The sequence below is a fragment of the Amia ocellicauda genome, chromosome 1 (assembly GCF_036373705.1).
Source record: "Amia ocellicauda isolate fAmiCal2 chromosome 1, fAmiCal2.hap1, whole genome shotgun sequence".
Classification (NCBI taxonomy): Eukaryota; Metazoa; Chordata; class Actinopteri; order Amiiformes; family Amiidae; genus Amia; species Amia ocellicauda.
Window position 1 is genome coordinate 12,288,952 of NC_089850.1, and position 14,304 is coordinate 12,303,255.

Genomic DNA, 14,304 nt, shown 5'->3' on the forward strand with positions numbered 1-14,304 from the left:
TACAAAATAATTGTGGTGAAGCTGGTCTGGGGAGTTTCTACTGGCTTGTGTTTAATACTTTTCATCAGGCAATTAACCCGATAATAGGGGTTAATGCTAATAATCAAAATAAACGAGGATCTAAATTCTGCCTTGAGTGAACACATCATACTGCTGTTGTTTCATATGAGCACACTTGTCTGCACATATACTGATATACACGTGAAAGAGCTAAAATGGTATTAACTTAGTAGCTTTAAATGGTTTCCTCAAAATGTTTGAGAACTTTGGAATCATATAAATATTTAAAAAGTAATTCGGTAACATGAATTACACTATCTGCTGTGAATATCATTTGACAAGTGACTATTTTATAAAATTTGTTTCCGATATTTCCAAATTATGAGTTAAGCTCCATTTCCCTGAATTTAAACTGGTAGGTAATTGTATTTTAAGTAAATCACAAGGCGAACAATTGTATATCATGGCTTTGAAAACGTTCTACAACTAGTGAAAAATAAACCACCCAGTTAAAATATGATACAGTCTAATCTACAGGGTTGGTTCACATGATTAACAATTAAAGGAAGAATTTGAGGTCTAAAAAAAACACAACTTAAAACCAACACCAGCAACAACCATCAACAAAGCCTCAAGTTAATTGAATCAAGAAAGCAATTTGTTATTTTTCTAACAGTTATGTTGGAGAAAGGGTTGTTTTATTAACTTAAACTTAAATATTCATTGATTTATTTATATTGTGCTAAATAACCCTTCAGCCTGTTGACAATGTATCAGTTGTATTAATTATGTACAGTGTTTAAACAAAACTCTAATTATAAACCAGATTATAAATGACAAGAAACCATCGCCCCGTCATCTCATCAATATTTATGTTAGCAGGGTAGATAGTGGTTACAATATTAGTTTACTACGAGATGGTTGAAGTTGTAGTTATTTCACAGAGGGTGTACCTAAAAACAGCTTTGCATTTAATTTGATATACATATATATATATATATATATATATATATATATATATATATATATATATATATGTATAAAATACTTCATACTTGGAATGGTGAATAATACACAGATTTTGAAAGAGTCTGCATTTAAATGTCTGTTCTCGATGACAGATTCATGCCATCTGCAAGAGGCATCTGTACCACAATAAAGACACACTGACACGGTGCATAGTGTCACCTAAGTACTCAGTGGTGAAATAATCATATTGAGATGAGAATTTCAATTCAGATAACAAAGAAAGACAGCAATGTCATGGTGCACTTCCAGACATTTAAAAGTTATATATACCAAAAAGCACACACACACACAAAAGAACACCCAGAAATCTTGTCAGCTGGAGTTAGCTAATTCTTCACAGTCCTATAGTATTACTAAAGACTGGAGAGATTTACTGAGGAAGTCTGTAGGATACAGTGAGGAGCTGTTTTATACAGAACAAAGTGGAATCCTAATGAACGCTCCCAGCTAATTTTAAAAGCAGTAATCCAATAGTAAACGTCCATAAGGCTGGAGCAACACCATTATTATTAAATTTGGCAATGCATAGTGTTAAACAGTCCCTGCCATAGTAATTGCAAAAAACGTGATGTGGTTTAATGTGTAATTACTCCCAACTATAAGACTGTTTAAAAAAGCATATATATATTTTTTTAATCTGACACAATATAGGCTACAACAGAGGGTCTTGTACTGGGGTGTGAAAAAACATTTTTCAGTTTTTCAGTTGAATAGTCCCGAATCCCATTCATTTAAATGGTTTGAGTTCAGCTTCTGGGTAAATTTGCGTCTTATTTTTGCATTAAAATGCTGTTTGCCCTTTCCACAGTCCTTTGTAGTCATTTTACCTTCTTTTGTCATATTTTAAGTTAATTAGCTAAAAGCGTTTTTGCATGAGAAGGACATAAGGTATTGCGGTACAAACCTTGAGCCCTTGGATACAGTCATGTTTGTTTAGAGCACATAAAACATGGAAGACATGGCCTTTCACGCCAGCAAAATCTTTAAATATCAAAGATACGTATTTGTTGAAATTCTTAACCATTTAAGCAGTGTTTGTGCCCAGGCCGGTGTTCCAGTGTAATAACGGTACTCTTGTTTTGCTTTGCAATGGCTGCATAGTTTTATTTAACTGTATTGTGTGCCTTCCCAGTCACAGCACTTTTCAGATTCATTTCCAGGTAAACACACTGTCGCAGGCCGCAAACCTGCACCCAACAGGAGTTGTCACAGCTGTGGTAGATAATGGCAAGTCCAAACTTCAGCCCAGCTAAGGAATGTTTACTGTCACCACAGGCAGTTGGCAGCAAACATTTTCCATAGATTTCAGAAGAAAGGAGGGTCTTACTATTAATATTACTTTGACGAATTACGAGCTTAACCTATTGCCCTGGCGTCTCTTTTGAAGGAAAAAAAGAAAGAAATGTGATTCTTGAAGATTTTCTAAACCACTGTGTAAAAATCTCAAAGAAAATCAATGTAATTGTGGCACATTGCGGTAAATAAACTTGGCACGTTAGAAGGAATTCTTTGGTCCTACTGCATTTTGTTATTCTGAATTGTTTTGGTTTTCTTCTGTTACACTTTGTAATAAAGGAAAAGGAAAGGAAAACAGAAATCCCTATGAAGAAGCCACTTACAGCTGTGAATAACCTGGGACGTAACACTGCAATGCTGGTCTCATTTACAATCAGTTTGTGTCGATCAGATCCGCCTACCCATTAAGAATAATTACACTGTCACACTTATATTTATGTAATCTGATTACGTCTTCACCTCCACACTACCTTCACCATAAACCAAAAAGCCTTGGGAACTTATAAGTTCACTCTTTCAAATGTAAAAGTAGGACAAAACAATGACCCAGAGTGTGAGTGACATTAGTATGCTATACTATTCTACACAGGTTTGATGTGGCAGAATAAATGTGCTTTAGCTTCCCTTCAAAATATAAAACATAACATGCAATTTCTTCCCATAGATGGCATGTGCTTTATATTACCCTAGTCAAGTGGTTGTACATCCTTTCCAAGAAAATCGAATAATTGTTAAAAGCATACCTGGCTCACACTAGACATTCATCTGGAGACTATATGAAGTGATTGTTTTTACTTGTTTTGCATTATATAACTTATATAACTGTTTGAAGCATGCAGGTTTTAGTAAGAAAAGACAACTGTGTAAAAAAGGTATTGATGATATTTTATCATAACACAAGGGAAGGTATTCTCTACTGTGGCATTGTAGAGAAGGTAAATAAAACAGTTTGGAGGACATTCATTTTCCAGGAGAGATCCTAGATAAAAGCTGTTAAGATATATATTATGTTATATAGTATGGATCATTGCATTTACAGCTGTGCCTTTGTGGTACTTGATACTTGGTACTTGCTTGATATTGGTACCAACCATAATAGGCCTATGTCTTTATACAGGAGAGCAGCAAATTAATCTTAAACTCTGTGGACAATTTATAAAATGTTCTGCATCAAATCTTGTTCCAATCTTTAAGCTGTCCCTTGGATGTTCATTTTCAGCCTTAAAGAAGGATTTCAGAAGGTGGTTTTGGTGTGAATAATTCGGCATAATGGCAATTTTAAATCCAAGTTGAAGAAAAATAACTGAGATTGGTTAGAGGAGGAACCTACAGAATAAATACATTAGCCCTGGCCGGTAAAGGACTATCAAAAGGAAAAAAACTAACTGGAATAGTTTGTACTAGGGTAGCTATTGGGGCATAAGCTATCAATGCCATTTGATATGCATTCCTTGCATAATGATTGATAATGACTCATGATTTCCATTCTCTTGGTAAATTATGGTTTGGTTTGTGAGAAGAATCTGGTGGACTCAGAGGTGTCAGAAGTCAACAATGAGCCTTCAATGCCTGAGGTCACAGAGAATGTCACCTCAGTGGTAGAAGGCATGCACTTTTATTTGTTGACAACATACCGTATGTACTCAAGGTAGAGGAGTGCAAAAGGTCATTGAGAGATCTTCTTAAATTCGGGAAGTTATATACAGTTCAGATTGTACGGATTTTAAACTTGCAGTTACTTTATTGGGGGATAATTAGTATGAAACCACATGCATGTTAAAAAGTCTTATGGAATCAAAATCAATCTAAGTTATGGATGTGCTAATTCAGTTAAAATCCAGTTAATAGTTCTGTATTTTAAGTATTACTTAACTGACAATTTAGCATTGACAGTGTAGAGATTGTTAGAATTTGTCAAAATTTCCTTTCAATCCAGCACATTCACAACAAATGAGCTTTTGAATGATACCAAACTGTAAATACCCAACCCAAATAAGTACATTCAATAAAGGCAGTGAAGAGTAAAGATTTTTCAAGAACCATACAAAGACTTCTCAATATTATTAAGTATGTTAAGAAAGTCTTTCTTACCCTTGTCAAAGCAGATTTGCAATAGCGCCGCAAATCTAAGATCAATGAGTTAAAACTCGGAAAAATATCTTGATTTATTCCTTATCTCTGTCATGAAATGCTGGAAATCACTTTGCAAGCCAATCAAAATTGGTCAGTAAACTCTTCAAATTTTTACATGATTTCATAAACCTTTGTTGACCATATATTATAATTGAATTATTCACATCTCCACATTTTGAGGATATTTTCTGTATCTTAGTAGCATTACAATTAGTCTGGTCACCATCCAATTATAATCTGATATGTGCTTAAATTGCACAGTTTATTTGATAATGGCGTGTCAGGTTGTACTAATAAAACATTCTGGCATGCTGTCCATTGTGCAGGGCAGTAGGTATGGTAAATTGAACACCCTAATAAGTATCGGCATTGTGAAGCACACAATTCAACATCAGGGAATCAAAAAATTACATTCTACATAATATGATGTCATGAATAAAAATGGTTTAAAAGCAGAGATCATAATTAATGAACATAGAACATAAACATGGAATATAGCTTTGGGATATTTACTCAAAATCAATATATAGAGCTGGTTTAAAACTCTTGGAAAACAAATCTCTGAAACCTGAGGGTAGGTGAATGACCTAGAGTTAAACATACCCGATAGAAAGGACGATCTGTTCAGGACACTGGGCACACTGAGTGGTCTTATAAAGAACCGTTTGATAGGTATAGTACATAGTACAATGTATTTGTTCATCCTTTTAGGGTTCACATCATACTGAAATAACAAGAATATAATTTGCAATATCATTTTGCTTAAGCTTACAATGTTTCTTGTTTCATACAACTGACTTAAAAATACAAACAAAATAGAAGCTGGCAATATAATGGTCTTGTCAAAAGTGTAATGGAAAAACATACAATATTCCATATGGTCAAACACAAAAGCATCCTCTTTAAAAAAAACTGTGGGTGACTTGCCTGTCACTTGGCAATTTCTATTGTTCGGAAAAATAGATCAGAACCAATGGACCTTTGACTACAAGGTATAGTTTCAGGGAGGAGTATGTCTTGATACTTTGCTGCATTCAAGTTGACTTCAGTCATACTGAGGTATCCAACCCTTGAAGAACTAAAGCAGGCTTACAGAATTATGGAAATGCAGACATGTTTAGCGGTAAATAGACACAGTTGTAACCCTCTCCTTTTTGTGGCCATAAGAACCTGGGGAAACAATTCAGTTCCCTTTAGCAAATATGTTATTTAGTCTCTCATTGTTCCATTCCCATTCTGGAAAAATACAAACACACACAGATATATACATATATATACATATATACACACACACACACACACACACACACACACACACATATATATATATATATATATATTAGCAGTACCATGCACTGTGGTGCTAGTTTAGGTTTTCTTATTTTGCTTTTTAATGTAGCTGATTGCTGTTTTTTACTTGCAATTAGCAGCAGATATAGAAGATCAGCAAACCATCCAGGCTGTATCTGTTCTCTTTGTATCACAAACCTGGAGGTTTTGAAATGGGTGCTGTCAACTGCACCCCATACATGTCCACTGTAAATCAGACTGTAAATCCACTGTAAATCAGTAGAAAGATACAGGCTGTAACCTCAGATTTTTTTTTTTACAAAATAAGTAAGAATAAGATTGGTTACTGGAAATTACCTCATAGGCCTATTTCAATTAATTAATTTGGTTTTGTTATGCATTCAACAATTGATATGTAATGAGAATGTTCCTCTTGGTAGAATATAAGTTATATTCTACGACTATGACACTCTTCACAAATTAATATAATAATAATAATAATAATAATAATAATAATAATCATCATCATCATCAAAATTATAATAAAAATCCTTTTTGAATGTAGAAAACATAGTGAAAACACAGTAACTGTGTTTACTACTTAAATAAATCCATATTAGATATCAATACATTGAAAGCAAAGCAATAAATAAAAGTACTGTTATTAACAGTTAGTAAGCAATCAATATGTTATTATATGTATCTATATCAGTAATGTTTTTTACAGCATTTAAAAAACCACTGTATCCACATTGCTGTCAAACACTTTGTAAAAAATAAACAATATATCAGACATATTCCTATAGTATGAGGTAAAAATCAAGCCTTGCACTTAAGTGAATGTTTATGAATAAACCTTTTCAGAAATAATTATTCAATGTTATTTGTGCCTTCAATACATTTCTATTTTTGTAATCAAATAACTGTAGAAAAAAGTGACAGAATGCAACCTTGCCTGTCAAAAGAAAGAAAAACACCATTTTGCTCTAACAAAGTTTGTTTCTCCTAAACCCCTTATTGGTACACTTCATTAGTTTAATAGCCTATGAATTCTGCCAGTCCTGTGTTTGCCACTGCTTTAATGTCACCTATTTGACTAGTTGTTGACTGATTTTACTGACCTATACAGGCTATATATTGTGTTTGTTTGTGAATGTATCACTGCAGAAATAAAATACTATTAAGCCGTTCCAATACTGTAAAATAACCTCCCTTTACTCAGTATTTATCCGTATTTCCATTTCCACTCAGGACATTGTATCACACATAAAAATGCATTTTTATTGAGTGTTCAAGGCCTCTTTAAAAGTGAACTCTTATGTCACAGTTTTCCAAGGCTAACACAGTCGACCTGCTGCTGAATTATACACGATGATCCTTAATTTAATTAATTATATTAAAACAGAAAAACGAGTGAATTTGTGTATGTATTGCCAAACTGAGTACTTTTTACTGAATAGTCTATTAAGGCTCCTTCTGATTATATCCAAAAGAGGGCGCTCTCAAACTTAGGCCTAGGGCAAATCCAAAACTTACAACCAAATTACAACCAGTACACGATGGCATATATATATATATATATATATATATATATATATATATATATATATATATATATATATATATATGTGTGTGTGTGTGTGTGTGTGTGAGAGAGAGAGAGAGAGAGAGAGAGAGAGAGAGAGGGAGAGAAAATGTGTGTGTATATAGTCCCCTCTGATAAAGAAAACATACCTCAATTGTGTACATTTGCGATTTTTATTTGGTATTTGTTTATACCAGACTCTTATATATATATAAGAGTTAATGTAGTGATAATATATAGTAACAGTAGTAGCCTTAGAAGAATAAAGTACTGACTTTGAACGCTCATTATTATTAACTATAAGCTGTATCATACTGGACTTCTGACAAATGTATAGACTGGAAACCATTTACTGTATAAAAAAAAGAATACTAGGATGCTATCCCATTGAATGCAAACATCATATGAGTCATTGCACTTGTTCTTCGTATTTATTATTATTATTATTATTATTATTATTATTATTATTATTATTATTATTATACATGATTGAATTGGCGGACGATTCGGTGATATATTGTATGGTTGCATCTCATATAGTTGAGATACTTAAATGTTATAGATAGCTACATATGTTTCCATGAAATCGTAATGTTAAGAGGAGGCTATATATGTGACTGCGCACACATGCGATGGTATTTCTCCAGGCATGTTTCAGTAGGCTGCCATTGCTTAAACAGCGCTTCTCATGCAGAATTGCTGTCTCTGTAATAGGTAAATATATTAGCAGTGAAATAGTACGATTAATTTCACTTGGAAGAATGGCAGTGTTTTCAGAGGCTTGTTTTATCAGCCATCGCTGAAGAGATCCGTTAAATCTCTGATGATCAAACACATTAAATAAACTTTACTTTGTTTAATATATCAAACAGCACGCGGCTCCTCCAGAATCAATAAAATGCTGTCGCGCTGTGACACCGCGCTGCACCGACATGCACAACATAGGAAAGCAAACAAAATGCACATTTTCCACTTAACAGTTTGCCATTAAAGTGAAACTAAAACACATAATAAAGCCATTCACTTGTTTTCTAATAGCTTTAACATTATATTGGAAATCCTGCGTTATTAAACGCTGTGTGTTGTTCTTTATTCATTTCCTTGTTTTGTGACGGTCACTTTTATTAAAAATGCTCTACCATTGATCTCTTGATTTAACAGGGTCACTTGTGTTGCATACATTTTGAAATGTTTGCTTTATTGCGAAATGCTGTTGATATTAGTCAGAGACCCAAAACAGACCTTGGGACACACTTTTGTCGACTGCAGCTTTCTAGTTGCCCCAAGGCCTAAATGAACCAAATTAATACACTACATGAACATACAAATACACATTCAGCGAAAGCGTTCCTTTATTGATTACAATAGCACAAGAAAAACAGGCAGACAACACAAAGATGTATGTAGGCTTTACTGTGTAAAATATTAATTATTTTCTGTGTTGAATTAATATGAAAGTATGATTAGTTAATTGTTTGTTATAGTATTATTGTTATGAGTATTAACAATATAAGTAGTAGTCTTAACAAAATTGTAACTGAAAGCATAGGTTTGTATGAAACCATATTTTCTTTATTACACATATTTAGCTACTTTGTTTCGACTACCACCATTTTTCAATCAAGCCAAACACCCAATTAAAGAAATTTAGAAGTGAATGACTCCTAATCTTATTCAAAGAGGAAGCTAATATAAAAAGTGGCCACATAAAAACTGAATTTAGCCCACACTCCTAGCAATAGATATGAAGAATCCCGGAAAAGCAGCGTTGTGCATTCCCTATTGCGTCTGCTGGAGGGAGGGGAGGGGGGGAGAGAAAGAAAAAGGAATGAAAAGAAAGTGCATGATAAAAAGCATTCTTATAACAACAGTTTAAATTCCCTCTCCCTTTTTCTACTGGAAAACCATCAGATTAGGTTATAATGAATCTTTTCAAATGGGTTTGTTCTTTTTTAGTGAGCGCAGGTGTACAATGGGGGGCCAAGACGGGGAGCCTCACGCCTAGGTGTGAGCTGATTATTCAAATAGGGCAGCGAAGAAGAAGGGATTGGAGGCGCGCCTGGCGCACAGAGCTATATCACAGCCTTTCCAACCAGGCGCCAACGTCATTGCAACTCCTGGCATCATCAGCAGCTTTGGAGACACTACTGTCTGAAATCCACACATGCATCAGTCCCTGCCTAGCAAGCAGACCAACGTCCTGGGCAACCCGTGGTCCGCAATCTGGTTTTAGGGCACTTTTTTCCATCTTCTCCAGAGAAGCTGCTGACCAACCGTGTGCGCTGCCTCCACGATGTTGGGCGCAGTTAAAATGGAAGGACACGAGCATGCAGACTGGAGCACCTATTACGCAGAGCCCGAGGTGGGTAGCTTATATATATATATATATTTTTCGTCTAAAGCCGTTCCCATTTTATACAACTCAATATTAGCCCTGAGATAATATTAACTTTGTGATCAAATATTGACTTGAGGCGCCTCCAAATCCTCCCCGATCTCTGAGCTGCTCTATCCTAACAAAGTTGGGGTTGGCATGCATGCAAACGGAAACTTTTTCTCGGATTTGGACTTCATTTGCTTGCACTTAAGTCACGGATAATTTAATTTTCAAAGGATTGCTTACTTTATGGTGAAACAGAAATGTATCGATGATGTGTGTTAAATAGGCTCCTGAAATACTGAATAAATACTGGTTTGGTTCCGTCAGAGGTCGCCTAAAATGCAATTCATTTAATTTTACTGTTACTCTGTATTTCCATGCCTTTTCATTTACTTACCCGTATAGGCATTATAGCCAGATTAATTTAATTTCGCTCTTGGATACTTAGTGTATTCTTGATTTGGTATAATCATTAAATCATTACATTGAAGTTTTGCAATTGTGTTTGTTTTTGTTTTACATGTATTTATGACTCGAATACTTCGCATTTTGAGAAACAGCTTTAGTAATCTAAAATATAATCTGTAACATTGCAACATGCAATACAATATATTTCCGGGTAAACAATAATGTAGAAAATCATAAATGCATAAATGATCATTTTAACACATTGAAATAAATGGAACCTCAAAGTGCTACACGTGAAACTTTACCTTTTCTTTTCTTTTTTTCTTTTAGTGTTACACCTCTGTTGGCAACATGAACGCGGGACTTGGGATGAACACCATGAACACATACATGAGCATGTCAGGCATGAGCACCACAGCCAACATGACAGCGAGCTCTATGAACATGTCCTATGTGAACACTGGCATGAGCCCCTCCATGACCGGGATGTCCCCGGGTGCAGGGGCCATGAACGGCATGGGCGCCGGGATGGCCGGCATGAGCGCGGCGCTGAGCCCGAGCATGAGCCCCATGACCGCCCAGCCGCCCTCCATGAACGCCTTATCCTCGTACACCAACATGAATGCAATGAGCCCCATGTACGGACAGTCCAACATCAACAGATCCAGAGACCCGAAGACGTACCGACGGAGCTACACGCACGCCAAGCCCCCTTACTCCTACATCTCCCTGATCACCATGGCTATCCAGCAGTCGCCCAACAAGATGCTGACCCTCAGCGAGATCTACCAGTGGATCATGGACCTGTTCCCCTTTTACCGGCAGAACCAACAGCGCTGGCAGAACTCGATCCGCCACTCCCTGTCCTTCAACGACTGCTTTCTCAAAGTGCCCAGATCGCCGGATAAGCCGGGCAAGGGCTCCTTCTGGACCCTGCACCCGGACTCGGGCAACATGTTCGAGAACGGCTGCTACCTGCGCCGGCAAAAGCGCTTCAAGTGCGACAAGAAGATGGGCAAGGAGTCCGGCAGGAAGACCTCTGAGGGTGGATCTAACAGTAGCTCGGAAAGCTGCAACGGCAACGAGTCCCCGCATTCCCACACATCCTCCTCAAACGAGCAGAAGAGGTCAGAGATGAAGTCCGGCCAGGCTTTGAGCCCCGCACACCCGACCTCCCCAACCTCTCAGGCACAGCATCTAATGTCGCAGCATCACTCTGTCCTGGCACACGACGCGCACCTGAAGCCGGAGCACCACTACTCTTTCAACCACCCTTTCTCTATCAATAACCTCATGTCTTCGGAGCAGCAGCACCACAAAATGGACCTAAAGACTTATGAGCAGGTGATGCACTATTCGGGATATGGGTCTCCCATGGCAGGAGCTTTATCCATGGGCTCCATGAGCAGCAAAGCGGGCTTAGAGTCCTCGCCAATCTCCAGTGACACGTCTTACTACCAAGGTGTGTATTCTAGACCTATCATGAACTCTACCTAAAGTTTCTGCAACCCGATGGACCTTTTCCAGCCATTTGTACATTTGTAAAATAATAGTTTGTGAACATGCATTCCAAGATATTTTTTGATGTTTCCCACTAGGTGTCAAGTTTGTTTAGTATTTTTTTTTTTTTTTTTTTTTTGTAAAGGGGTGTTCATTATGTGAAAAAATCGGTTTGTTGTTTTCATACTCCCACAGTAGCTTTTAATACGGACCAAAAATGATGTAAAGTAAGGCAGCAAGATATTGCGAGAATGGGATTTTAAATGCAATCTGGGAGATTGAAGAGCTTCAAACGAATAATTTATCGTTTGTGTATTTCCTTATTTATGGCTTGTACATGTGTATTCTTGTAGTTGACAACAAAGACAGAATCTATATTAAAGTGTTATTTGGAAGTTTTTTTCTGAACATCGTCTGCTTCTCTTCTCTTTTCACTTGCTTTGCTGTAAATACATTGATGTCGAATGTGGACTTATTTGGGTAGTAATCGGGTTCTGTGTGTGTGTTTTTGCTACATTTTCTAGCTTCACCATGTATTATTATGATGATTATAATAATAATAATAATAATAATAATAATAATAATAATAATATCCATGCCAGTTCCCATAAACAATTCGAGTGTTTAACATTGTTTACAAAAATCTGCAATTGCGTGTAATGAATAAGGCAGCTATCAAATATGAAATCCCAATTTATACGCTATGTTAATTTTAAACGTCGAGCGTGTCTTTTCAAGTCGAAGTAAAAAAAGTTAAATCTATATGACACACACACACACACACACACACACAATTAATACAACAAAAACATACAAAAACCATCGCCTGCCATTTCGGCCTTTAACGCTGTAAAGGCTGAAAGTTCACACCCAATTTTAATATGACTTCATCTCTGTATCAAATTCATTACTTTGGTTTACCTGAGCGCCTATACCTGCACTGCTGCTTGAATACATTTTGAGAATTGCATTGTATATTTGTCTTCTTTTCTTTTCTTTTTTGAACATACTATTTGGATTATGTTTCTTATTATAACAGGCTGAGATTTTAAAGGAAGTTGTGGATGAACCATTTTATCAAGAGTGAACACAGGAAACCAGTATGGGGAAAAAAACACGATTTACAGCAAATACAGTGTTACATGGTATTTTTAAGAAACCAATTAACCATTATTATAATAATGCTTGATTGGTTTAAACAACTAGCAACAATTGATTACGATATAACCCACATTTATGTAAAAAAAAAAAAAAACACCAATAGCAATAAAACACAAAACAAAACAATTTCGTACTAAAACCAACAACTACGTGTCAATGCAATATATAATTGATACCAAAATCGTTACAGATCTGTAGTCACTTATGTCCTCAGAGTTTAATCTTTCAGAATGTATAGACAACATATATACACTGTGCATGTGTGTACATTATTATTATTATTATCATCATCATCATCATCATCATCATCATCATCATCATCATCATCGTCAAACTCATCTAATTGTTAAACACTATCCTATGTTCATCCATGACTTTAATGTAATATTAAGTTCTTGACTAATTTGACCCCGACCCAAAATAAAACCTGGACACACCTGATGACAGCTCGTGTTAAACATGGCACTGGGTAGCAGCTTTTCATAACCTGACTTGTATTCTGCGATTGCCGGGTCTTGATTTTTCAGGGCCTTAAGTTGGTAATTTATACAAAATATATATGACTGTTTGAGAAGTAGTGCATCGACATAGTTATGTAACATGTTGAGAACAAAGTACCAAACCCACTTAACAATCTGTTTCACAAACTTCTGACTATTTACCAGCAATAAAATAAATGACGTTATGGGTCAAAGTTTTGATTTGGTCCTGACTAATGTTGAAATGGTTGACTTACATCTAAGGGATGCTTGAGGCAAATTCCTTCTGATTCAATGTATGCTGTCTAACATACTGATTTATTCAATCAAACGGTTCCTCTAAACAAGAATTAATCGAATAATAATCACCATCATCATTTATATGAAATAGTTCTATTCATATGTAATAGCTTAATATCTAAAATGTTACAAAATGAGAGAAACAATGAGACAATATGCAAAATTATATTTTTTAAAGAAAGCTCGTGTGTGTGATTTAAACATGATAAACATTTTCTGCAAGTTTTTTTAGTTGGTCACAATGTGATTTTTTAAAGCCCGATTTATGTAACCCTTTTTAATTGATAATTTTAAATACACAAAACGTTAATACATGATACATTTTATATAATAATAATAATAATAATAATAATAATAATAATAATAATAATTATTATTATTATTATTATTATTAATTAATTTATTGGCAGAATATGTCATTATAAAGTAGTACATGAATTGTCCAGAATGATTTTTCAGAAATTACTAAACAGCTGCGCAAAACGTGTCCATAAAGTTAACCATTATTTTGTATATTAACGATATCAGTTATATTTGAGATTCATTTTAAATAATAGAAGACAACTTCAGAACTTCATACAGCTGCGCAAATAATGAATTTAAGCTCGTGAAGTGGAGGAATAGCTTCATTTGCGGCTAATTCTCATCCAGAACAGTTTTATATAGAAACCGTGTTTTTTATATAGTTATTCGACCATGATGAGGTTTTAGACGACATCTTTATGTTACAAATAGCAGGTTGG

At 35.4% G+C, this 14,304-nt stretch overlaps 2 protein-coding genes across 2 annotated transcripts in view; one reads left to right on the forward strand and one right to left on the reverse strand.

Moving 5' to 3' along the window:
• Positions 1-14,304, reverse strand: part of LOC136767666 (protein CEBPZOS) — a 398,863-nt gene that overhangs the window by 7,373 nt on the left and 377,186 nt on the right. The gene's annotated exons all lie outside the window — the stretch shown is intronic.
• Positions 9,388-12,029, forward strand: foxa2 (forkhead box A2). The gene is made up of 2 exons (XM_066719889.1): positions 9,388-9,695; positions 10,452-12,029. Exons 1-2 carry the CDS (start codon positions 9,627-9,629, stop codon positions 11,616-11,618), a joined length of 1,236 nt encoding a protein of 411 aa, XP_066575986.1. The 5' UTR covers positions 9,388-9,626; the 3' UTR covers positions 11,619-12,029.